Genomic DNA, 27,505 nt, shown 5'->3' with positions numbered 1-27,505 from the left:
GGATAATCGACCACTCTGAAGATGGTAGATGTCTGAAGGTGAAGACACTTGTTTCTGAAATCTCTCTGAAGGATCTCATCTTGATTTTCCCATGCAGGAAAATGGTTGGGAAGTCCCTGATTGCTGGTCTGGTGGTCCTTGCGGTGGCTGCAGTGAGCCTGTTCCTCGGGGTATTCATGGGCTTAGGGAAGAATAACACGCCTCCCCCCTCGGACCACTTCTACTCTAAGGCTGCTGTTGCTGCTGATGCGGGGAAGTGTTCAGAAGTGGGGAGGTAATATTAATGATAATATATTTTAACACTTTACATCTGAAGCAAATTTCAAAGTAAAAGACTGATGCCCTAGACGTTTTTTTTCTTCCAAACATGACCTGCAGTGGTGGTGCATGTGTGCATGTACGTGCCTGTGTCTATTCAGTGTGTTGCTGTGTTTTCAGGGACATTCTGAAGAAAAACGGTTCAGCTGTGGATGCCTCTATCGCTGCCTTGCTATGTGTTGGTCTCCTTAATGCTCACAGCATGGGTATTGGAGGAGGGCTCTTCTTCGTCATCTATAACGCTTCCACAGGTGAGTGTGCGTCCAAACTTCAATACAAAGTTAACTGAGCCAAAAAACAAAAACATCAATCTGTCCTGGTTTTTCTGCTCAACAGGGAGGGTGGAAACCATCGATGCGAGGGAGACTGCGCCCATGAACGCCACTGAAGACATGTTTGGCAACAACACCAAGCTCTCTCGTACAGGTACTGGCTGTAGGCGGTTGTGTTTCTGGAGTATTGCCCAGACACAAGGGGGGAAATAGACTTAGTCAATAAAGATTGGCGGTATTGTTTTTGTAAAAATATTGTAGCTACTTTAATGTTGTATCAGTAGGATTTAGAAGGGTTGTTACACTGCAGATGTCCTTGAGTGTTTTAGTGCCTCTGAGCATGCTGATCCTCCAGTCAGACAAGGACAGAGAGGATAAGAAAATGTAAACGGTGGCTCTGCTGTTTCTCTGTGACAGGTGGATTGTCCATAGCCATTCCCGGGGAGATCCGCGGTTATGAGATGGCACACAAGAGGCATGGCAGGCTGCCATGGAAAGACCTGTTTGAGCCCAGCATTGCCTTGGCTCGTCATGGCTTCCCCATAGGAAAAGCTCTGGCCCATGCCATCTTCAAGAGCAGGGACTCCATTCAAAGAGACGCCAACATGTGGTGAGGCAGATATACTCGAGAGCAATAACAAGGAACATAGTCAGAATGTTGGGACTGAAACTGAAAAAGAGGTTCTTATTCTCTCTCTTTGTCGAGCGTTAAATAAGAAGACTGATGTTGTCATGTCAAAATGCTAGTAATAAGACACAGCCAGTTGCCCTAGCTTAGCTCACAGACTGAAATATAGAGAGAGACAGCTAGCCTGGTCCTGTCCAAAGGTATATAATCAACGTTCCAGCAACACAAATAGCCTACTAAACCCTCCATCATTACTGCTGACACACTGAGAGCACTAATCTATTAATGAGTGTGCTTTAAAAATTCCAAAAATGCTTTTCTTGTATGTTGGACAGTGCCAAGACAAAGTAATATAAGTGAAGCATCTCCTTTGATGCATTAAAGCAGTGGATACAACTCTTAAGACTGAACATGATCGTTGGAAAGAAAACGGCAAAGCCAGCCCAAAAGCCAAAAAAGTTTTCTTGCTTCCTGGTTTGTGTCCATGTTGAGCAAATGTATGCACATGTACTTAACACTCGGATGAAGCATTAATAAAAACAAACCTTTCATAGCAGACCGGCTGAGGATAAAAAAGAGAAATGATTGATCCTGTTGTCCTGTTTTAGTGTCAGTGCAACAAGTGGCCACAAATTGGCAGCAAGGTGAACAGGTGATTCCCCTTCCATGACTCTTAATGAATCATTGAGTATCATGTTTCTCATTGGACAGACACGAATCAATCTCCTAATCTAAATATTTATGAGATAGATAATAGACACACTTCCCAAATCTATTCTCTTTTTAAGCCACTGATGGATCGTTTAATTTAGAGGACACAAATTCATCAGAAAGTCAAATAAGTTTTATAGGATTCAGCTTAGGTTGCTGGTTAGTGTGACTGATATGTCATGTTGGAAATGTAACATTACTAACATCATGTACATCACTTAACTGACATGATTACTGACTTTACTCCAGCTTTATTTTATCTAACCAAACTGTGGACACTTTTTCACATTAACCACATGATGCAATGGCTGTCTATTTTTGTATGGCCTTTACTTTATCATGTTTCATGCCAGTATTTTATATTGGGACGGGGGTGGAAAACTTCCAGGTACTTCTGGGCCTCATTGTTAAAAAGTAATCAAACAGGATGAAAGATATTAGATTAGATCGAATATTCAATCGGAGTGTTGAGAAGAAGATAAAAAAGAATAACCTAAATAGATAAGATCAGGTAATCCAGTCCTGGTTTTTATCTGTATAAAATCTCCAGCTTGGGTTGTTCAAAACTTTGAGTCGAATTAAGGATTCTTTGATCCAGAAGAATCAGGATGCTCCTGATCCCTGCACAGGGCTGGCTTCAGACTGGATTAAAAGCAACGAGGTATTCAAATTATTAAATCATTTGTCGAGGTAGAAGATATTTTTTTTATACATTTCTTTAAAATATTTTGCACTACAATGATGTATTGCTTCAGTGACAAAGTAGATGAGGTTTAAATTAGAGTTGTAACAGAATGAAGGATTTTGTTTTCATTAGTCATGTCATCAAATATCATCACTATCAGGTTTGTAGTGTGTCCTCTGTAAAGCACTGCGAGTCTGAATTTGGTCATCTTTAAAATGTGAATCAGGTTGATCAAATCTAGTTTTTCTTTTCGGGATAAAAGCGAGCTGGAAGGCTTAATCCTATGTAGAAAAAAAAAGCAGTTTACCAAATCTGGACCATTCTTATCAGGTTTGAACCTTTGAAATAACCGGGTCCTGGAGAGCCGGTTGGACTGGTGGGTTAACTATTAGACAGCTACATTATTAAATTCTATCCATGCAGAAGTGGCTTTGATTTTCGATTGCGACACATTTGAATAACTTAACTGTTTTTCCTTTTTTTTCTTGTCTTACCTTCCAGTGAGGTGTTTTGTGATTCTCAGAAAAACATCCTAAAGGAAAATGATATTGTAAGATTTCCAAAGCTGGCCGACACTTACCAAAGAATAGCAGAGGAGGGTCCTGATGTGTTTTATAACGGGTCAATGGCACAGAGCATCGTCAAGGACATCCAGGCAGCAGGTCTTGTTCTGATTTCTTGTTTCTTTCGAGATATTAATATGAATACATTGTGAGTACATATGAATCAAACAGTACATCACAGGTTCATCAAAAATACCACATTTAAATCCAACCGTTAGGACATCATTCCTAATTTTAAATTGACTCTGACACCATTAATGCTTCTTCCAGGGGGCATAATCACCCTGGATGATTTATTGGAGTACCAGCCTGTGCTGAATGAAAACCCTCTGAGGCTCAACGTAGGGGAATACACCATGCATGTCCCAGACGCCCCCTCCAGTGGGCCTGTGCTGGCACTCATACTCAACATAGTGGATGGTGAGTAGCCTGGCCAAGCTCCTGTGCGGCCATGCAGAAGAAAAGATGTCAGGTTTCCCCGGCTTCCCTGGAATGTTTTCTGCCTGTTTTGGTCGCACAAAACCGAGCTGTGACTCAGTCCTTCCTGCCAAAACGAATTCAGCCCCAGCACCCCATCTGTTCAGGCAGACAATCTTCAATCAGGCTTTAAATAAAAAGACGACATACTTATTCCAAATGAGGGATCACAGCTAATGTGTTCATGTATGAATCTGTAGGAACATAAGTCCATATTTATATTGCAGGAAGATGTCGTCTTGTTATTTGAATCAGGACTTTAATGATCTGAATGAAATGGACTGTTAGCACAGTGATGGAAGGACTCATTTCTTGATTGGATATTTTGCAGGGTACAATTTCACAGACACAAGTGTCTCTACAGCAGAGAAAAAGACTCTGACGTACCATCGCATCGTAGAGGCTTTTCGTTTCGCTTATGCAAAGAGGAGCAGACTGGGAGACCCACGCTATCTCAACATTACAGATGTAAGCCTTGCTGTTATAATTATTACCCTTGAGACCTTTGGTTTTTGTTTTTTTTTAGCATTTCTAGCTTCAGAGTATGATGTTGTTTCTTACTATCCAATGTTCAGTCCTACATGGGCAGACTGGATGCATAGTGCCTTGCTCAGGAGCTCTTTGATTCAGATGTTGTGTCTTCTGCATCGTTATAAAGGCCAGCAAGTCCTCTGCTGTTGTTTACCATTTATGGTCTTCATGACAAACTGTCACAATCTCCCTCTCTGTGACTGGCTTGTTTTGATCTCCTCAGCTCATCCACAACATGACCTCAGACTACTTCGCTGATGGCATAAGAAGCAAAATAACCGATGACACCACCCACCCAGACAGCTACTACGAGCCCGACTATTTTGTCCCAGACAACCACGGGACGGCTCACCTGTCCGTCATAGCTGAGGATGGAAGCGCTGTGGCTGCCACCAGCACCATTAATCTGTAGTAAGTGTAACACACAGTTTTAGTGTTTTTCTCTATGTGACTTTGTACTAATAAATTGTCAACAAGTTGTTTTATTTCCCCAGCTTTGGTTCCAAAGTGATGTCTCGATCCACTGGAATCATTTTCAACGATGAAATGGATGATTTCAGCTCTCCGTACATGACCAATGGCTTTGGAATCCCTCCTTCACCAAACAATTTTATTCAACCAGGTGTGTCTGGACTGAATTATTACACTGCCTAGTTTAGGCTATGTCTTTTGGTGATGGATGATGGTCTTTCTCTTAATTACATAGCGCTCTTAAATGGGATGTCACTCGACCCTTTCTGTAGTGAGGATGATGCAGAGGTGATGTTTTCACAAACCTTTCACTTGCTCCTGCCTCTGTCAATGCAATCCTCTTAAATCCCAAAGCATCAGTGTAATGTCTAACCACACACTGTGGCTCATTGCTGTTCTTTGGTTTGTTTACAGTCATTTTAAATACACGTCAGACGAACGTGTCTGTTTTTAGCTGTGAAATCGCTGCCTGGGGACCATCAAAACCACAGGTCCAAAGGTAAACATTTCCCCATTATGCAGTCATAGCCACATTCTGTTTATCTGTTGCAGGCAAGAGGCCGCTGTCTTCCATGTGTCCCACAATCATCTTTGACAAAGACAACAGAGTGAAAATGGTGGTGGGAGCCTCAGGGGGCACTAAAATCACCACAGCCACTGCCTTAGTGAGTCTGATTCATTCCCATGCACCCTCATCCTTCAAACACACAGTCAAGTATTTGAAAGTATTTGCTTTTTTTTTTCTTCTGGCTAAACTAGGTCATCCTGAACTCTTTGTTCTTCAACTATGACCTAAAGAAAGCTGTGACCGAGCCAAGAGTTCACAATCAGCTCAACCCAAATATGACCGTCGTGGAGCAGGGCTTTGAAAAGGTGAGTGATAGAAAGAGATATGTAGTATGCAAAACAACATCTGGTCTGTATTATAATGCTAACAGCTCTTTATGCTGAAGCCTGGGACATTACAAACACATTTGATTACAATATGACAACGCCTTCACAGAAAGTGTTTTAGTTCTCGTACGGAAATCATTCATGTCATGTATATCAAGGAAAATCAACCAGCAAAGCTTTAATGTTGTCTTAAAGATGCATTCAATAATAACTGCTAACTATTTATTTGTCTCTTGTGTCTGAGATTGCATCATGTACGTAGATGCACAAATAAACAACTTTAGAAACAAGCAAGCTCTAACTGTAACTCTAACACAATCACTTGAAACATCACTTTGAATAAAAAAATAAAACGTAAACCTGCTGAACAGTCTACAGCCGGATCGAGGCTGCATGAGGCTATATTTAGGCTGAGGTCACAGTGCTAACAGGCTCATGCAAATCTGGTTTAAAGTTTACCATGTTTATATTCTCAGTGTTACAGTAAGAGCTAAGATGCTTTTAGCACCTGAGCCAGAGCAGATGGGAACGTGTCTAGTTTTTGCAGTAACATTTGACACAATGATGGTACTAGATATAAAAATGAGAGGATCATTGACGGGACACAACTCACCTCGAGGGAAGCATGAATACGTGAACCACATTTCATGACAACCCTTCATTTGGCTGTTAGGATAATTGCCCAAATAACCCAAATATTCACCTCATTGTTCTATAAGAGGATTCATCCTGTGGACCTCATAAATGTCTTTGAATAAAGATTTATTCATGCCACTAGAGAAAATAATTACCAGATGAATATATAAAAGGTTAAACAAAGATGTCCTTTGATAGATTATTCATTCAGACAAAGATAGATTGTTGAAAGTTTCTATTTCTGTCGTGTGCTGGGTGCAGGAAAAGAAGAAATATAAGCACAGAATTTTCGAGTTGCATTTAAAAACTATGATCGGACATGTCCATGATGCATCATTAAAGCTGCTGTGAGGAACTTTGAGTTTGTGTTGATATTGGCGCAGCTGGGGACAAAGAGGTGCCTCTTATCTTTTCGCTGGTTTTGTCCTGTACATGCGCAAGCAGAGTTCAAAAAGACCTCTTCCTATTTTGTCTAAACAGTTGAATGCATCACTTGCTGTAAGGCTTTGCTGAGGAAAATTGTGTAAGAGGGGACATTTGCTAATATGAAATGTGATGACTGATCGCTCTACATAGTATCCACTGTGAGTGTGTTTGTGTCATCAGTGTGTGTATATGTAGGTTTGACCTGCGGTGTTAAAAGCACTTTGAGTAGTCACATGACTAGAAGAGCAGTATACAAGCTCAAATCCATTTACCACAAGGCTGTTTTTCTGCAGCGTGCTGTTAATCCCTTCTTCTGACACCTACTCAGTGGCAGCAGTTTTAGACATTAAAAATTACAATTCAGAAATAATTCATCTAGTCATTGATGGTCTTGTTTGCCCTCTAGGTCACAATAAATCAGTATTAATTGAAGTCTATTTCATAACCGGTTAACTTCACAGGATGTTTTATTAGGGTAGAGATAGGACAGTGGATAGAGTCAGAAATCAGTGAGAGAGAGAGAGAGTGGGGAATGATATGCGGGAAAGAAGCTGAAAGTCAGTTTCGAACCTGGGCCGCTTGCTTGATGGACCATAGCCTCCCTACTGTACATGGGGCGCTCTCACTAACCACTGCGGCACCAGCGCCCCATTTCACAGGATCTTTAATGGACTTAACGATTCATTGTCAAATGATGCTCCTCAAAGAAGTCTACTGCGTTATTATTTGTTACACCTTAATCTTCTACACAGGACTCCTTATACTTATTCATGTGTGTTGATGTTACCATGGCAGAGTGTCCTGGAGGGTCTGGTCCAGAAGAACCACGTCACACAGCTGCTGCGGATTCCCGACTCTGTGGTCCAGGCGGTAGTGCGTCAGGGAGAGTGTCTCTGCGCGGAGTCCGACCCCCGTAAAGGAGGCTATCCGGCAGGATACTGAACAAAACCTCCAATCCTCTGCCTCTTCTCTGTTCTCTCGGGCCTGGATCCGTCTCCTCAAAGACAGTTGGACAGAGACACAAACCCGTCTGCACTGAAAGATCAAACAGTGTTTAAGCTACAGACACCACTCCTTTGACTCCATTCCAAAAAAACTCTTTATCTCAAACTCAAACTTTCAGCAATACTTATTGTTCTGGCATTATTTTTGAGTTTTGAAGTAAAGTAAAAGGATGCACCTGGTTTGACTCCAGTATCATCTCTCCTGGATACAGGTCAGGGAGGTGATGTTAAGGGAAGCCCCCCCCCCCCCCCCCCCCCAACACATCTGCTTCATGTAATAAACCTTTAACCTTCAAAAACCCCCCACTTCATTTTACGTACGACAGTTTCCAACAAAACAGTAGTTGTAGGTTGTCCATGTTCTATTCTCCTTTCTTTGACTGTCTCAACTAAAACACCTTAATTGTACATTGTACATAATTGGACAACTTTGGGGTTTGTTTTCATGTCAAACTGGTGAAAAAAACAAAACTAGACGTGCAAGTAGAAGTAGGTATACCAAATACAAATAAGGATACCTCAGGTTATTTTACCTGTTTGACTTCAATGTCTCCCTAAACCTTTCTCCTGATGTTAATGATTCCCCACATGATTATTTAGAGGAAACTGATTGTGTTGTTTTCTACTGTGATTCTATATTGAGCTATGACTTTGAATTTGTAAAAGTTTAATATCGAGTAGAGGTTTAGTGAATGTAAAGTGTATTCTGAAAAATACATTTGCAGATATATTTTTCTAAACATGCATTGTTCTTATGCCATGTTTGTTGCCATACTTGTTATTAAACATTTTGAACAAAGAGGATATATTTTACCACACAGACCCTCCGGGTTCTTCTGTGCTGCTTCTGTACCGGAATATAAGCACACTAACTGAGTATATATCTAAGTGTCTATCAGTCTTCATACGGGTGATAATGTTGATAAACTTCATCGTTCAGTTATCTAACTTATTGGCTCATTGTTTCAGCACTATTAAATACACAGTGATCATTTAGGACTAAGGTTCAGCTACAATCAAAGGAAATCAAAACCTGTGCGGGACTGAAGGACGCCTGAAGAAACAGATGCTGTTTCACTTTCACTGTTCAGTGAGTTTCAATCAGCACACAGAAAATATCAGTACTCCTGTGTGCTTTTATGACAAAAGAACCTACACGATGTGTTTCACTACCTTGTGGTGTAAAAAAAAACCCCAAAACAAAAAAAAAAGCATACAGTCTCAGAATGTCAGGTGTCTGTTATTCATAACTTTTCCAAGTTTCTAAAAATCGTTTTCATCTGTTCAGGTTTTAAAAGGTTGCGTTGCTATTACCCAGGTAAATTGCTCCACTGCATTGAAAAGCATTTTGTACTCAGCGGCCTCAAACTCAAATTGGAAGCTTTCTGCTGGAAATGGTTCTGCACAACTTGATGGAAAACAATTAGTGGTTTGAATCCCACGGCAGCAAATTATCCCCGCAAATAGGGTAACACACACACACACACACACACACACACACACACACACACACACACACACACACACACACACACACACACACACACACACACACACACACACACACACACACACACACACACACACACACACACACACACACACACACACACACACACACACACACACACACACACACACACAGTGTTGTGACCCCCTGAACCTGCCCGCAGACTTTACCAAACATGTACATCTATTTTTCAAACCACACCCCAAAGGCACTTGAACAGACTACCATTACTTCCATGAGAGTATCATGTAACTGTGTGATATTTACATACAAGACAGGCCTGCTTTTACTGCGCACTACTGTAATCTATGTGTTTATGCAGAATGTGATATGAAGCCAAACATGGCACTCTAACTATGTCAACAGGAAGTTTTAGGAGGGCCAGCACAGATGGCTTAAGACACATTTCCTGTCAACAGGCCCCAAGGAAACAAACCATCACCCCACCTCAGATGCTTGTGGTCGCGGACATAAACAACACTCTGAATGATCAAGATATGGAAGAGAAGTTAGTCTTAAATGATTCCCTTTATTTAATCAGATTGACTGAAAGCTAAATAAGAGGAAACAAGATTTTTATTTTTCTTGAAAGAAGTGCTGTAAGTAATGGATTACAAGCCCCCAAAGACACTTGAACGTAATGTTATCACCTACAATTGTTTTTCCACATCGTGTCTGAGGGAAGCTGAAAACAGATACACTATCAGGTTTTAAGCCATCATGGGTCCATTACATTATGAATGTGATCACGATTTCCTCCCCCTGGATTTCAGCTTCATCAGTATTCTTCGGGTGAAATATGAATCATCCGGGCCGCTGAAACACATTCATCTTGTAGCTAAGTGTGATATTACCCTCATTCATCAAAAAAGCGGCAGGCTGATAAACTTCTGACATTTTTACCAGGTGAGCTGGCATGTTCTATCTGTCCGACAAACCTGGACTGTAGCTGTGGTGAAAGCTCTTAAACCTCTGTGACGTCATTCAATTCTAAGAAGATGGAGCTACTATTGGTCATTTGAAATGTAGCCTCGTTTATAACTACTAACATCGTCCTCTGTTATTATTACCTCACACTGTATGCAAAGAGCTCCAGCTGTGCCTCTAGTTCAAAATCTCTAAATGAAATGCTATAGAGCTAAAAGAAGCAGGACAGATCTTCAGCGGCATCTAGTGGTGAGCAGCCGTCAGTGGAGGTGTTGTGTTCGTTCAGCAAGATTCATCTAGTTTGTCGTTGGGCAGGAGCTGCAGTCAGAGCCTCATGGAGACCGGTGGTGCTGGTGACTGCAGCTCCTGGTCCAGCAGCCGGAAGAGCATGGCACTTTTGTTACTCTGTGATGTTTGTCCCAGAGAACGGTGGAGCTGGGCCTGCAGGTAGTGGACGTCCCGCAGCCGCTCCTTACAGTTCAGCTTGGAGAAATACGCTGCAGCCTCGTTCAGCGTGTCCGCAGCCAAAACCGCCAAATGCAAATCTGCAAGGAGACAACAAGCAGCAGTGTTTAAATATAGGCTGCTTTACATCATCATGAGATAGGGATCAGTATTCTGATGAATGATTCAGCTGGGGGTGTAAGGTTGCCCTACCTGCTTGCCCTTGTCCGTTTGGCCTGAACCCAGCCACGGCCATCTGACAGCGGGCTGTCAGCAGGAGGGCTCGGCCTTTGTCCATGACTCCTCCGTGGGCCAGAACAGGCTCAATGGCCTCATGCAGAACAGTCAGGGCCTGCTGAGGAACACCCAACATCAGCTGCAGGAAGAAGAGGAAGCAAAGAGTATGAACAAACAATGACCACTGTACTGCTTTTAATTTGCATATTAGTCAAACATTAAAAAGAGATCAGTAATTTGCATGTTTATGAGTGGTAACGTGTTGTTGCTTACCTGAGTAAAGGCCAGGTGAAGGAGGGTCTCTGAGGCCAGGGACTGTAGGTGGTGCTGTCTAGCCAAGGCCAAGGCCTGCAGGAGGAGAGGAAGAGCTGTGGAGAAGCCAGACGACTCCCAGTGGAGCTCAGCGGTGGAGAGCATCACCCTGTATGAGACAGAAATAGGAGGTGATGTAGAGGAGACAAAAAAAAGCTCAGTCAAATGCCTGAAGCAGCATGTGTGCTTTAAGATATCCACATTTGTATCCTGTCATATTTCATAACCAGTTTGTGCCTGTAAAGATGATTCATAATGTGAATGACAAGCATTAAGTATGTATTGCAGCCCTAAATAAGCTGAGTCAGTTTAATTCCATTAATACAAAAAGCACAGTAGACTAAGATTGGGTCTTTTTTTTTTTACCTGTCTACACAAGAAACAGGTAACATGGGATCAGAAAAAGTGTTATTCAACAAGAGTCCGTCTACCTGATGACCACCTCGGTACATTTGGTCTTCTCACAGTGCGTCTGCAGCCGCTGTAAAACGCTGTACGCCTCAGTGCTTCGGTTGAGAGCCTTCAGAACTTGAGCTTTCCTGTCAGCAGACACAAAACACCAGATAATAATGCAGAAATGACCCATGTATGTGACAGGACTTGTTAAGATTAGGACTGAAGGTTTACCTGTAGAGACCCTCTGTTTTGTTCAAGGCAGAGATCGCTGTGACCAGAGGTTCTGCCAAATGGTATTTCCCTTCGTGCATGTGTCTGTCGAATTGGATTTTCAGATCACACAGCATCCAGAGCTGCAGAATTGGAGATTAACGTAAACCAAAAGAACACAACAAACACAAGCTTATCAATTACCTTTCATAAATTTGAGATAGAAACGTGGACAGTATACCAAATTAGCATGAAGACATTGTTGCTCGGGCTGCAGTAACTACTATCTTGGTAATGTGGATCTTGCTGTCACATTTACTGAGCTGTCGACCAAAAAAGGCAAACCAACTACCGGTACAAGCTAAAGCAAGGAAACCAGTGTATATGTTTAAAGCTAGCTGTGGCTTGTCCAACTGAAAGCAAAGAATAAATATACCCTATATTTCCTGAGCCTTATTTGTAATTAAAAATATATAACAGACCTTAAATTTGTTTTGTTTTTCCTACATAACAAACTCCAATCATGATGGAATAAATTAACTGTACTTCTGCTAATTAGGTCAGCTCTGCAAAGTAGCAGAAACTGCTCTCCAAGCTTGTGACTAAGGAACTTAATGTGGTCAAGCCAACTTTTAAAGAGACTTTAATCTTTGACATTAAGGTCTCATTTGTTTGACATTTGTCAAATAAAAAGTTCTACTGATTTCATTTTTAAAATAATTGGAAGAATGACATTTGTTTAATCTCTATGAAGTACAGAATGTAGGTATATCTCATACCTGCATTCAAAAGACATCATCTAAAAGGACAAAGCTGTATTTACAATTGTTATTTCATTACGCAGATTTTTACAGTCATGATTTTTCTTTGATTTAAGTAGGCCTAAAGTGCATAAAATAATCTGTCACAGGTCAGAGAACCCACCTTTGCGTGCTGTGAGTGAGGAGGAAACTGTTCTTTCAGATGAAGGAGAATCTCTGACACTGCACTGTACAGGCCCTGCAACGAGACACAGAAGCGACAAGAAGGACCTCATCAATGTTTTTTAACTTCCTGCAACGCCGAGCCAACTAATTAATGGATATGCACCTGCGGGGAAGAAAGCAGACAGACAGGATCGAATGAAATGTGTTACCTGCTCAGCGTGCAGCTCCGCCAGGTGGCAGAGAGCCACGGTGAACGCCTCGGTGTTGTTCTGCTGGACCCCGAAGTTGACCGGCTCCAGACTGCTCATGTTGAGAAGCAGCTGGGCCTGCTGCAGAGCCATGGTGCTGCGTGAGATACACGAGGCCACGTTTAGGACTCTGACAAAATGACTGATCATGACTACACCTCTGAGGCATGTTGTACTTCTGTATCTATATCTGCTTGTTGCATTGTTTGTGCAGATTGAATGTCTCACATTTGAACCTGTGCATGAAACCACAGGACATTTGAACCCGGTTTTTAAAAGGGGTGATCTACTGTCAGTGGGAAGAGGTAGGTCTGTTAGCCAGCTGTTCACTTACAGAAACAGAGAACAGGACTGATAAACGTGTGTTTTAAAGGAGGCTAGGTGAAGAAGCTCACCTCTTGCCGTACATCCTCCATATGGACGTAGTCTGAGCCAGGCTGATCTCGATCAGCTCCGACAGGCTGTGCTTCCAGTGCAGGATGTCTGTGTCCTTCAGTGCGTCCATCAATTTGTGAGCGGTCTTACCCTGTGTCGCCCCCTGCTGGACTAAAGACTGAATGCCCAGTGACGCCAGGTACTGCAGCAGAGAGGAGGATCAATCAGGTTTATCCTTGTATAATGATTTTATTATTGTACAGATTGTTTTTTTTTATATATACATATACATATATATATACACATATATATATATATATATATATATATATATATATATATAAAAAACGTATTACATTTAGTAGATAATTATTAAATCAAGGACATGACCACTGCAGCCTATCTTCTTAAAATGCATCAGTCAAAAAAATATCCATGAAAATAGAGAGTTGTGAGACTGTGCTTCAGTGACTCATTAGCTCACAGCTGTTTGTGGAGTCTTTTAAAGTGAATGTGTTGTGAAAAGTGTGCCAAAGAAATTAAACATTAATAAACAGCCAAAGCCAATTTAATTCAAGCACCCAAATTAAAGAGCTCGTGTTGTACTCACTGGCAGGCAGAAGTGGGCAGCCATTTTCACTGAATCCTCGGTTAACACGGTGCTGTCAGATCCCCTCATCTGTTCCAGCGTGTAGAGCCAACTCTAATGTGAGACACAAAGAGACAGGGAGGAATACACCAGGGCACATGCATATTCATATGAGAATTAATGAACATTTAATCCATTCTCTTCACAGTAAATAAAGACTTTTATTTTGTTAAGTTCAGGAGGATTTAAGGTTAAGCTTTGACAAACAAAATTATTCTTATATTTTAAATATTTCGTAAACATCGACACAGTAACAACATTTTTTTAAATTTTTGGAGCAGGAAACAGGAAGAATGAACTTCTCTGTATGTTTAAGTTTCAGCCACAAAAAACTTGAAATAAAAAGAACTGTTTTTGCTGTGACAGAAGCTAACCGAGCTAGTGTTGCTAACATCCACATCTCTGATTAATCAAAATGCTTCCATTTACACAGGAAGCAGAAAAAAATAGATTTTTACCAAACAGTGCTGCAGGCACACATGATCATTGGACTCCTGGGCAATGCGGATCGCCTCCTGCAGGGCCATATCAGCCTGCTGACTGAGAGAAAAGAAGAGAAGAACAGCTATTAGAGTCACGTTTTATATGAATAAACTTTACGTATCAACATGTCCATTAACTAAGACTTGACCAGTTCTTGTACTCACTAGTGGCCGAAGCGACAGTGCAGGCTTGCCAGGTTGAGAGCGGCATAGCGGAGACTGCGTCCATAGCCCTCGTCCCCGTTGCTCTTTCCCTCATTTCCAGACAAAATGAGTCGGTCAAAATAATGTAAGAGACTGTGGGCTGAGAGGAAAATGTCCTGCACTCTCATGCTGTTCAGATAGTTTAGGTAATGCTGAGAAGAGAGTAAAAACAAAAAAACATCACTGAGTTGATGAAGACGATATGCTCTTTTTGAAGACTTGTTCATACAGAGATGAAAGTTAAGTGAAGGAGCTCACCGCTTCTGCAAAATCGGGGTTAAACTTCAGCATGTTGTTGAGCTCTTCCTGCAGCGCGGCGGGCTTCAAAGCTTTGTTCTCATCGTTCTTCAGGAGATAAGCCTGCAAAAGAGGTTTTTAAAAATCTGTAAGGGTCGGACATTGCTACAAACAAATGTTCAAAGGTTTGATATATGGATTGATTCTGACCTGTTGGTTTGAACATGAATGCAACATACAGTTCTTATCGTTTTATCTTTGCTTTAAACCCTCACCTGTCTTGCAAGAAAGTACTCTGCTTGTTTTTGTGACAAGGGGCCTCTGCTTGGTGTGTTGTCGTTTCTAGAAGAAAGAAAATATCGGCTGTTGACAACAAACCTGAGGCCTGTGCTAAGCAAGTTCAACATACCCATAGTAACTTCTGGAACCCTAAAAAAACATAAATTACATGAAACTCATTATCGTCTCTGTAAGTCAACCCAAGGTTTCCATCAGCCAATAACATAAAGTCTTTGCAGCTTATGATCAATGGAAACAAAGACAGTCTGCACATGAGCATATTTTATAAACTTAGAAGAAACTATGATTTTAAACAAACATAAAGGAACGAACACAAAAACCTGTTTAAGAGACACAGAGGCAGCAGGATAACTAGCAATGAATTCACTGACTGTGTGAATGTGAAAGTTCTGACGGTAACTAACCGTGTATTACAACAACAACAAAAACAGCAGGGCTGTATTCCAGTGGCGTGTGACAGCTTGACAGCAGGGTAGTTGTGCAGCATGAGTTACTTTGTACTTTGATAACCCAGAGTTAGCCGGGCCCTGAAGTTGTTTGCTAGCTGCAGATCTCGCTATCTAAACTCCTCAAAAAAGTTTGGAAACATTATTTTGGTTAATTATTTCACCCCTTTAATAATACTAATTGATGTTGTATTTTATATCATTTAAAAGCCTGATTAGTCACCTTTACAACGAGGTATAACTTGTAAGGATCGTGCATTCGTGGATTGAGCAACACAGCTAAATGGGTGGGTAGCACCCCAAAAAAAATGTGCCAGAATCCCCTGCAATAATATTCTTCTGTTAGTATTTACTCTAACGGAGTTTAGTAAAGGCCTCTGGTCGCTATATCAAAACAAAGTCTTTCCAACAAGAGGACTGCAGGATTTAAAAAATGTTTATATAGCAGTGCGTTCAGACAAACATTAACATCAAAACTTTCAAGGTGAGGTTAAATCCAATAAGAGATCACCTACCGAAGCTCAGACTCATGCAGTGGACTGTCAGACTCCTCTTTGTCTATCCTGTCCCCCACAGTGTCCTCAGTGCTGGTGAGGTCCATCTCTGAGTCATCAGCTGCCAGCGCTGGCAGACTCACCTGCCCATCGATGGGCTTGGGGAAGTGACTGTGATAATAATGCTGCAGGGACTTGTACAGCTTGTAGACCTGACTGAAAGACAGCTTGTTGTAGGCCAGCAGCATGTGTCTCATAAAGAGACCTGGAAGACAAGGGAGACATGACTTCATATATGAGATTCATGTAAAGACATATTGGGAGCTGTCGCATCACATGTGCTACTCACCAACAACACTGGTTTTATAAGCCTCAGAATCAAAAGCAGTGAAAGGTGTAGGAAGAGTGGAAAAGAAGTACTCCATGTCTTTCAGCTCTCCATCTGCCATTTCATGCATCCTTTGTAGAAAAAGAAAAAGAAATGCCTCGTCATGTAGGTGATTAATTAAGTCATAGAACTTAGTCAGACAAATTCTGAATTTGACGTGCATCACAGCGACTCCATTTGCAACGCAACAATTAAACACGAGATTCAAAGATACAAACATTTGACACAACATTCAAGCACCAAATATTCAGAGGCCTTCAATGCGCTTTGATCTGGGATTCAGCTCCATATTGAAAATGTTTAAATTTCAGCATTGCTGTTAGGATACTGTTTTATCTACATATTTATACAGAATGTGTTTATCATGTTGGAGGATGCAATAGCACAAAAAGTTGCATCAAAATCCTGTAGTAGAGTTTCATAAGATAATATAAGATATACTTTATTCATCCCAGCAGGGAAATGTAGGTGTTCAGCAGCCAGCATACAAACACACAACACAACACATATATACATACATATCCCACCCATACAAAAAAAAACATGAGCCCACAATACATAGCCAGGATAAAAAAAGTGGTATGAAGGTCCATGTGCATAAGTAGCTGTTACTCATAGATAACAGTACAGAATACTAGCTCTGCCAGTGCATAGATAGATAAATAAATAAAGAGGTATTATAAAAAAGCAGTCAAGTGTGCAAATATACAGTTTGATAGATATATGCAGCTCAGGCTAAAGTTTCAAAGTTTAAATGTCTTCTGTCCTTACTTAGGGGAGTCGTTATAAAGTGCAAATGCAGCAGGTAAATAAGTATTTTGAAATCTGTCCTTTTTGTAGCCTCCCATTAAAAACACTCTTTTGTTCACACATGAGATTGTGTAAGGGATGCATGTTATTGTCCATAATGTTCAACAGTTTCTGTATCATCCTTCTCCCCAGCACAGAGCCAGCCCTCCTAATCAGCTTGTTCAGCTTTTTTAGAGTCACAAGCCCTGATGATGATGATGATGATGATGATGATGATGATGTTGCTGATGCTGATGCCCCAACAGACGGCTGCAGAGAAAATGTCACTCCTTACCTCAGGAGTGGATAACACTCCTGAGGTAAGGCAGCTGCACTAGTAGATATCTGGTGTAATTTAATGAAGCCACATTGTTTTAAAAAATGGAGCCACATACCTGAGTTTGACAGCATATGCAGTCTGAGGGCAACACTCCTCAACAGTCTTCAGGAACTGACCCAGAGTCAGGTCTGGACCCTGATGACCCACAAAAACAAACAAACAAAAAAAAACCAGATGACACAGCCGCTTCACCACAGTGCTGTGCAACATGGCAATGGTTTAAACAGACCTGCTGCAGGGGCAGGATGAGCTTGTTCAGTCGTCTTCTCTCTGGCAGAGTGATTTTGGACGCAGTCATGTCGTAGAGCAGCGCCAGGACAGAGATCTTATAGGGGGTCACCCAGTCTTTGATCCCGAACACGTTAGCATGCACCACTCCGTTTGTCATCATGGGGTTGAAGTAAAGATTCTCATGCACACTCGCCATTCTGACAGGTGATGTTATTGTTACACAGCGGAGAAAATATCCCGATGCAGTGGTTCACCTGGTCTACATTTGAGAGTTAAAGACAGCCAGCAGCAGCTCACACACCAGCAGCTAACGTTAGCTAGCTAGCACATGTAGTTTACTCCGCTGTGGCTCAGAAAGTCGTGGAAAAATACAATTATATATGAACAATTAGTCTCGACTTCTTAACTGATCAGGCATCTGACTGGAGAACTCCCACGTCTGTCTTTTAGTTTAGTTTAGTTTACGTGTTGTCAAAAGTTTTCCCTTTCAAACCGCCCTCCTTCTGTCCCCTTAACATGACGTCACAAAGCGACAGGACCCGGGTTTGTTTACCGGCATGGTTTGGTGTTTACCGGAGCAACAAACGAAGACAATTAATGTCAAGTAAACGCAATAAACCAATTAAAATGACAGTTTAGCACATTAGGTCGACGGAACGGTGGGAAGCACAGGTTTCGTCACGGTGAGTACGACTTTATTTTGAAGGTCTGTATCGGAATCGATTGTTTACATGGTCACCAGATCCGATTATTATTGTGCAAGTTATGTCTGTAATCTCTACTGCTCACGAGCTACTTCAGGGGTGGGCAACTGGCGGCCCGGGGGCCACATGCGGCCCTCGTCAACCCTCAATGTGGCCCTCAGGTCAATTTTTATTCATCAAAACATGAAGAAAACATGACAAAATCTGCCATGAAATCATAAAACCCAGAAATATGTCCATAATAATATTAGATCACTGGTATATGTTGAGTTAAATTTGAGACATAATTGACTGTTATTGTTTTTGTATCCCACAATTTGGCCCCCTGGCAGTGAGAATTAAATGAATGCGGCCCTTTACTGTGACCTAAGTTGCCCATCCCTGCTCTACTTGCAGGTGCTTGGTGAGTCCCTTGTTCCAGTTTCGGATGTTTTTCTCTCTGTTTGGTAACAAACTGTGGCTGGTTGACTAAGAGCATCAGTTATGGATGTCCACTGCCCTCAAGTGATCACTATGTGTAACTACAACACTTTATTCTACTAAACATTCAGAACACAAATCAAAGCGTTTTCCACCTCTGATTTTAAGGGGAGTGAGTTAGTTTGAGGATCTCATTAAATAAAAACATTCATGGCAGCTCCACCAGCCTTCAGGGCAGTCCTACAGCCCACAGCGGGGTTACCAGTGATGTAGTTACAACCTGTGGACACTAGAGGGCATCGTGCACCGACATTTTTAATGCTCTTTCTGGCAGCCACCAACTTTACCTTCAAAGCCGACGTAACCGTCTGGTGAGCTCCTTCAAAGTAAAACTTTTATCAATTTAAACAATTTAAAATATTAACTTTTACTGAGACACAACAAATCATCTAAATTCTTCCAAAAGTGCAATGCCACTTTTTGTTTGTCAAATAGATACTAAAAACTGTATGGTTCTTAAAAAAAAACAGCAGAGGTAAAACTTCTATGGATTTTATCAGGTGAAAATGTTCATTAACATTTCTTTAGTTATTGTACAAGATTGTTTACAAGGTCCAGCAGGTCATCTCATATTACACCAGTTTTATTCTCCCTGTGTGGGCTTCCAATGAGAGCCTGAATACATATTAAGTCCTTAATCTGGTTTAGACACCTGCTTTTATTTTGGACCTGCTCCATCCATTCACAATAGACCCCTCAGGTCTTCTGACCAGGGTCTACTTGTGGTCCCTCGCTTCGTGTCACAATACAGCTACTAATATTGATGTTTTGAAAAAGCTATAATCTGATGTATTTGTACATGTACATTTTGTCAAGCACTTTGAGACCTTTGAAAGGTGCTATACCAAATTAACTAATTATCATCATCATCTTTTTTATTCTTATTATTGAATACCCCCCTAGTACAAGGCCATTGTTTTAAAACTACAGTGAAAGTATTACATTCAGAGAAAACTAAACCCTGAGTTTAAAGACGCACACTTAATGCTGGTGTGATGTCTACATGTTTTCTCATTTGACAGATTTTGGACAGTCCAGGGAACACTGGAGCAGGACCTTGGCCATTGTGCTGGAGAGAGCTTGGGTTGTTTCACACATCCTCCAGCAGGAGGAGCAGGGATCAGCTGGTTCCAGATCAGCTCTCACCTAGCAGAGTGGACACACTAGTGAGTGGTGATCTCAAATTAAGTCAAAGATACACTTCCTGGTTCTGCTGCAGAACCACTTTTTAATTTAAATGGCTTCTGACTTTCCTTTTAAACATTAGTACTCCAGGCCTTCTTCTAGAACAAAATGACTTAGGTTGCATCTGAGATTAAAGGGGTGGCAGCTACAGTGACCGGCAAGATCAATTAAAACTAGCGTAGGTGTTCTGGGTCCCTCATGTGGTCCCCCGTGAACAGACAGGTCACTTGCACCTGTCATGACCATCACATCATAAAACACGATCTGAGTCGATGTTGTCATTTGAAAGTCTTGATATCTTATCGTAAAGAAAAAAATATTGATTATTTTTTGCGTCCATTCAATTGAGGGTGCATACATTTAAAACGAGGGTGCAATGAAACCTTTGGCACCCTCCTAGAACCGGTCCTGTAGTACTCCCAAAGTGTGTTGAACCCAGAGCCTCAGATGTGTTATGGTCTATTCAGGCCAGCTTTAATGCACTTCATCGCACTATAATGTCTCACTTGTTGTAACGTAAACACATTAGGGAGGTTTAGTCAGGGTAACTCATGGGGATACACTCATATACCACTGTGGGTGGACTGAAAACACTCAGGGGTAAGTAAGGCAGAGTGGGTGAAACACAGAAAAATAACAGCTCATTTAAAAGCTCTGTACGCTCACTAGGATCACGTGAGTCAGCTTATGCTTCAGCTTCAGTTTTAACAAAAGGTGTCTAAATATATAAAACTGCAAACAGAACACCACTGGATGGAGATGTGGTGGTAATCACATTTTTATTGAAGGAAATAAAAAATAAGATGGGATTAAAATAGAGTTCATGAACAAGTGCTCTAAACTCAAACTGTACCACTTAACCTGGCATTGTATACCTTTTTAAATAAAACCATTTAATGATATTTATTTCACATTCTTCCTTCATCCTTTCTCTGTATACTTTTTATTAGTACAGGCTGAGTGAGAAGTTTCTGTCCTGAACACTGAAACACAGACAGAAAGCAGACACCATCCTTTACACAGTCTGCTAATAACAATTACACAGTAGAATTGTTTCATTTATATTGAACAGAAATAAACTTTAAATACTATACAAAACTTTACAAAAGAGGGATTCATATTATTATGGCCAACAGTTTAAAGAAGCTGAAATGTCCACAATATCTCAGAAATATTCTAAAAATGACGACTCATTTTCAGAGGCTGTCCCTGCCTGTCATATATTAATATATACACATAATACTCTATTATGTACAACATTTACATATTTTCTTCCTTATTTGAATGTCCCCATAACATTTACCAAGCTTTGTGTGTTTACATTTGTTTCAGCACAACTGCAGATAAATAAATGAACTTGACCTGTACTGTCTATAAAAATTAGATTTCTATTCACCATATTTATCTGTAATCACGCTCCAGACTTAAACATGCTTTGCACTGGCAAATGTGGTTTACAGTGAAGCTATTAAATAATCTCCCAATATTTAGACTACAATGATGATGATGTTTTTTTTTTTTTTTTTTAAATCAAAGTGAGTCCCTATTAGTTATTTACAGAAGCGAACAATCTTTGAAGGATGCAGAGGAAACACTTCTGAGGAAACATCAATATATTTGAAATGGCTATCTAAAATACTGACAAGTAACAAAGTAACAATCAGAATAAAGACATGCACTTTTCTAAACATTTAACAACGTTTTCTTCCCTCTTTTACTCATGTGATTACTTGTAAGTACTGTAGCTTTGCAGGAGGACATTTAAGCGTACACTCCGTATCTATCAGACATCTTAGAAACACAGTCTCACTGCAGGGCTAATCAGAGGGGAGTGAAACATAAACACATAAAGACACATGTCTGAATATAATGAAAAGTACAATGTGCACATTTGTCCAGAAGATGGCAGTATTGAAGTAGAAGCCCATGAAGCCCAGTCCAAAATGTGATCTGATCAGGAACCAATCCAAGAGGGACAAGAGACAAGAGACCTTCACCCACTCCATCCACTCCACCCTCCACCCCCGTCCCCCTTCCCCCTTCCCCTCTCTCTCTTCCTCTGAGATACAGGCAGTAGACACCCACATTGACACCTGTCAGAATTGATATTTCTTTAAAACAGCTTAAATAAATGGAGTGTAAATGCTTCTGTCAATACATGAGTCACTGTAAGCTAACAGCACCAACTGTATGAGAGCTCCGTCTGCAGGGTTTGATATTCGAAGGATCAACAGACAAACTTTGAGTCGTGCGTCGTGAGTCTCCTAAAAATTACACAACAGCTCTCATGCGCCTCCCAAGTCATGAGGAAAATCCTAACGAGAAATGGTCGTTGTAATTCTCTGATTCAAACATTGGGTTCTGAAAGTTTAAAACAGCGATTCTCAGAACGATTTTCTCTCAACGATGAAAAACTGTCGCTGGAAATGTCTTTTCTAACTCTTCTAACCTTCATTGGGAGGACGCCCTCTTAGAGTTATGAGAGGTTTGCTATATTAGCTAATTAGCTAATCATCATCAACCTTTATTCAAGTTCTCGGAGAGCTCATTGACGGCGATCCTCATTTACAATGATGCACAGAATACATACATAAATGACAAGTGAAACAAAAAAACAAAATGAGTGAAACAAAAATGAGTTTAAGCTACCACAGGAAATAAAAACAACATAAGAGCAATAACAACAATAACATATATAAACTACAAACTAAAATATCAAATATAACAGTTACAGTCAGGTATTGGGCGGTTAAGAAGAGCATTTCTAAAGTGTCCAAAAGGGATAAAAGTGCTCAATTTCAGGTCCTGTTGTAAAATATTCCAAGAGTTTGGAGCACTAACGCTAAAAGCAGTTTTCCCTAGGTCAGTCCTGGCATGAGGAACCTGGAGAACCAGTCGAGCTAATATTTGACACATTAGCTTAGCTTTGCACCAAGACTGGGAAAGAGTTAAACCCGGAGCAGATAACTTAAAAGAACCCCAGCAAGGGTAGTGATAAATGATAAAGCCACGCCTCCTAAAAAAACAAACAAAGATGCTCTGCTTTGCTTAAATTGCAAGACAAAGTCCACGAGAAAGCACTGGGTAGAGATGGGCTGTGTATTGTTTTCATTTTTATTCATTCTTGTGCAGCTAGCTTTTTTAGCTCATAGAAGACTCTTTTGTGTTATTAGAGCGCCTGCAGAGTGTGTGCAAAAATATATTTAAATAGCGAATCCAAAATAAATCACCTACCCTACAGTTTACACCCTTAATGAGGATTTTAATTTACAAAATAAGACAAAGAAAACTGGAAAAAAAAAAACACACAGAAAATTCACAAAGTGTTCCCTCTGAGGAAAGAAGAAAAAAAAAGAACGTGTATAAATAGTTGGGTGTTGGCCAGCCAATGATCATCTCCTTAGCCCGCCCTGGCCTCGTCCCCTTCCTCTTCCACGCCCTCATCCTCTGCCTCGTTCTCGTCCAGCCACTGCTCCCCTCTTCTTGGACTTGCTCTTTGGCTCGCTGTCAACCAGCAAAGTGTCAGGCTGTCGGGAAGAATGAAGTAGCAGATGTTGTTACCACGGATACTCAGTGATTCTATCTGAGTGGGCTCCCTGTTTTTCAGGGTCATTTTCATGCTCAAATCAGCACGTGTGATAGTGCAGAGGACCTGGGTGCCATTATTTCTGGTCAACGGTAACCGTCTCATGGCTGACTTTCAACAAAAACCTGACAAGCTCCATGATGGTGACGGATTGAAGAGAATAATCCTCCTCAAGTGACAAGTTGAGATTGTGACAAACTGCTGCTTTATTTCATTTAAATCAGGCATTTTTACCCTTCATGCTAAACCAAGCTAGGCTAACAAGCCGCTAACACAAGAATACAACACCTTGTCACATCTAACATTTAGCTAGAAATACTTTGTGCTGTTTTAATTGTATTCCCAAAATGTAAAACAACAGGCTACCCTAAAGGTTAAAAGAGTTCATTCAGCCTGATTACAAAAAAAAACATTTATATTCACAGGATAAACAGTTATAGATGAGCTCTGTATCAGTATTGTTTACCAGGTTACTTAGCTATCAAATGTAGCTATTAGCTAACATTATCAGATAGTCTATTCTTTTGTTTTAAAAGTACACAACATATGACTGATAATCAACTTCCAGAAGTGTCTGATATCAGCACATTGTGAGGATGCACATTGGAAGTACATCTCAGCTATATACATATCATCTACGTTACATAATGAAGCACATTCCAGCCTCTGCATCGCCTTTCACCTCTGTTTCTTCACCCTTCTCTTATTCTTTCACTTTTGTAAGTTTGCTTCACAACTTCAAAACACACCCACCACTGTGTGGCTCTTAGCATCATGTTTCTTCCTTATTTTCTGTGCTGATGAAAACAGCAAAGTCACTGACCGCCCTGCCTCCAGCCAACCTTGCTGCACCTTAAAACACGACTTCATTAATTAACACGTTGAAGTGCTCCGTTTTCAAAAGGTCATTATCCTCCACTCTTCACAATTCAAGGATTCCCACATCAAAGAAGCTCTGTCCTCACAGTCTTTTTTTATTTTAATGGAAGAACGTATAAGGCACATTTTCTTCTTCTCTTTGAGTACTTGTGGCGCCTCAGTGGGCTGAGTGGGCTTTTCATGCGGTGACACCTTTTAATCATCAAGATATCGAAACTGGATGATATGATTTCCCCGCCGCCCTCCTGCTGTTTTCACCTGACTCTAAGCGTGCAGAATAGATTACCAGAGATCAACTTATTGTAGCTGGTGTGAGAAATGACAGACCTCTGTGTACGCTGACCCAGACTCAGCTTCCTGCTGCTTACTCAGTGACTCTAAATGGATTAAGTTGTCAGTTGGACAGCCCATCTGAGATTTTTAATATCCAGCCTGAGGTATATCAAGCAGCCGCCTGCCAAATGGCATCAGAGGGATTTACTTCTGGTTTTATTGCAACTTTTTTTCTCTCTCTCTCTTTTCTCATCTAAGATATGGTCGTGCCCTCTCTGATTCCTTGAGGGTGTTTCACTTGTGCATTAATAACACGTTGAGGAGAGTGAATGAAAATGTATTCGGTGAACTCCAGAGCAAATGAGATGTTTTAAAAATACAATTTTATTGGAGATGGGGAATCCACTCAACTTCTTTACTTATTGATTTAGCAAATATATATCTTGGGCTTTTTAAAAAAAACATTCTTTCAGGTCTTTCTCATATTTTGTTTACACCCAATCAAAACCCAGATAGGATAAAAAAAGAAACATTGGGGGATCTTAAAACCGCTTACAAACTGTCATGAAACAGTAAACATCAAAGCTGGGAGTGTCGTTAAACTTCCACTAAAGTTTGATTGAAAAGAATATTCTTAAACTTTAGTAATCCAAGTCAAAGAGGCTTTTTTTGGCTGTTGAGACCACAAGACATGTGGGAGGGGCGTGGCTGATCGAATTTTGATCCAATTCACCGCCCACAACATTTGCAAAGTATCCATCATTGTTGTTTAGCCCTAAACATTATGTCAGAGTTGGCAGAGTAAGTGGAGGTAGTAATGTTATCTGAAAATGATTAATCTAATTTTTTCACTAAATGGTAAATTACAAAATGTTTTAGTTGGCGACTAACTTGCACATCTATCGTTATCTTAGAGGCTTATGTTTGTATTCAAAGCAGTGAGTTCAATGCAAAATGATAAATCTATCCTGAAGGTTGTGCTACGTCATGATAAAGCTAAACATTTCCTGCCAACACAAAAAAAATGGTAAAATGATACTTCTGTTCAGTAGAAAATGAACAAAGCACGTTGATACTTTACACCCAGTGACCGTTGGTACATGGCTAAAGCGACGTTTAAGTGGGGTTTAACCAAAAAGCTGCTGTATGACTTTTGCTTTGGATTGCGAAATATTTTTTGGGAAAATAGTGTAACCACGTCCATTTCAAACTCAGGATCCGCTTACAGACACTTACTGGTAATAGTATTTGGGTCAAAAAGGTGTACGCACCCTCTGCAGGCCACAACTCCAGCTCCTGTTGGAAATTCAGATTTTTGAAGAACCACTTTAAATGGCTCGCTGTTTCTTTTCATCTGTTTGACTTCCTGATGAATGCTTGATGCCGAAACACGATGAACATGAGTATTTAAAGGTCCACACGTGCAGTGAAAAGGAAAAATAAATAAAGTGTTTCCTTGATTTTTTTCCATGACAATATGTTGGTATTGAATTGATACTAATATTTGAGACGTTTTAGATACTTCCTTTGATTTGCTCACATTTTAAATGAAATAGTTTAAAGGCTGTTGTGGATTTAGGTTTGTATTTGGCTATAAGGACTTAATGGATCTGGGAAGAGACCCAGCGCTGACCAGAAGTTTATTGACCTTAATGGAGAGGACACACAGCTCATTGGAGCGTAAGTGAATCCCATCTCTCAGTGTATCCCATAACCACCCATTTGAGCCTCTTTGCAGGAGTCAGTCTCTTTGAATGGACCTTGAACACTTCCTTGACTTCCTCTGTCCATGGTGCTGAAGTGCTGTCCTCAGTGCCTGAATGTTAAACAGTACAGTGAAGGCAGGGGGAGCAGAGGGAAGTGTGTGACAGTGTGTTTGGACTGATTTCATCACGAGGAAGACCCACCGAGAGACACATGTCAGCTGTTTGTGTGTGTTTGTGGATTTCCTTCCCAGGGAAATGTGTTTGGTTTGCTGAGCCTGTTTATTTGTGATTGTTTGTGTATCTGCGCATGTGTTTGTGTGGGTGTGTGTACGTATGTGAGTGGGTGTTTCTTTAACAACAAACATGACTTGAAACTGTGGCTGCTGGTCGTGACGGAGGTTTAAAGCAAAAGGCCTTGATGCAATACATTTATAAAACATCTCATTTCTAAATATAGCTTTGATTATTAAGTACTTTTGAGCAAAGAAAATGGCCTTACATGTGGCATATTAATGTATAAATCCTCCTTTAATACTAATTTTAACAAATTAAGTAACCAAAGAGGGAGTCTGGGTTTTAGCTTTTTAGGAGTGAAGTGTATAAAATTTAAAAGAAAAAAAGGAAAGCGGTTTGTGCATTTTTACTGCGTGGCTATCTGACGGATGCTTTTAATGTGGTGTAATTTATGTAAGAAAATTGGTAATGCTTTGGAACCATTTATGTTCCTGGCAGTTTCCTATCACAGCATATAATTATAGTCAGAAAAAGAAATCAGGAACAACTGATTGAAGAAAGCTTTTCCAGGGCTTTTAAAGAATGAGAAATAAAAAAAACCAACATTAGAACATAAATGTTTTATTGGGAAAATGATTCCCATATTATTGAATTGTATTGCCCCCTTTAATTAACAACTCTAAAGAAAGAAAAATAC

General features: G+C 40.6%; 2 protein-coding genes and 1 pseudogene across 2 annotated transcripts; 1 reads left to right on the top strand and 2 right to left on the bottom strand.

Moving 5' to 3' along the window:
• Positions 1-36: 36 nt before the first annotated feature.
• Positions 37-8,415, top strand: ggt1a (gamma-glutamyltransferase 1a). The gene is made up of 12 exons (XM_020631157.2): positions 37-274; positions 439-569; positions 655-744; positions 1,008-1,200; positions 3,116-3,276; positions 3,448-3,597; positions 3,986-4,122; positions 4,409-4,596; positions 4,680-4,807; positions 5,209-5,321; positions 5,416-5,529; positions 7,408-8,415. The coding sequence occupies exons 1-12, from the start codon at positions 102-104 to the stop codon at positions 7,552-7,554; spliced, it is 1,725 nt and encodes a 574-aa protein (XP_020486813.1). The 5' UTR covers positions 37-101; the 3' UTR covers positions 7,555-8,415.
• Positions 8,416-9,635: 1,220 nt separating this feature from the next.
• Positions 9,636-18,303, bottom strand: anapc5 (anaphase promoting complex subunit 5). The gene is made up of 17 exons (XM_020631042.3): positions 17,760-18,303; positions 17,586-17,665; positions 16,363-16,472; positions 16,035-16,278; positions 15,049-15,115; positions 14,795-14,896; positions 14,498-14,688; positions 14,309-14,390; positions 13,812-13,904; positions 13,222-13,403; positions 12,788-12,923; positions 12,577-12,651; positions 11,674-11,795; positions 11,478-11,585; positions 11,008-11,155; positions 10,711-10,873; positions 9,636-10,598 (listed from the first exon to the last, which is right to left on the bottom strand). Exons 1-17 carry the CDS (start codon positions 17,955-17,957, stop codon positions 10,378-10,380), a joined length of 2,322 nt encoding a protein of 773 aa, XP_020486698.2. The 5' UTR covers positions 17,958-18,303; the 3' UTR covers positions 9,636-10,377.
• Positions 18,304-19,981: 1,678 nt separating this feature from the next.
• Positions 19,982-24,216, bottom strand: LOC136182707 (small nuclear ribonucleoprotein Sm D1 pseudogene; annotated as a pseudogene).
• Between the last annotated feature and the right edge of the window lie 3,289 nt (positions 24,217-27,505).

The sequence above is a fragment of the Labrus bergylta genome, chromosome 2 (genome assembly GCF_963930695.1).
Source record: "Labrus bergylta chromosome 2, fLabBer1.1, whole genome shotgun sequence".
NCBI lineage: Eukaryota > Metazoa > Chordata > Actinopteri > Labriformes > Labridae > Labrus > Labrus bergylta.
Note: the sequence above shows the minus strand (reverse complement) of the source record. Positions and strands in the feature narration are given on the sequence as shown.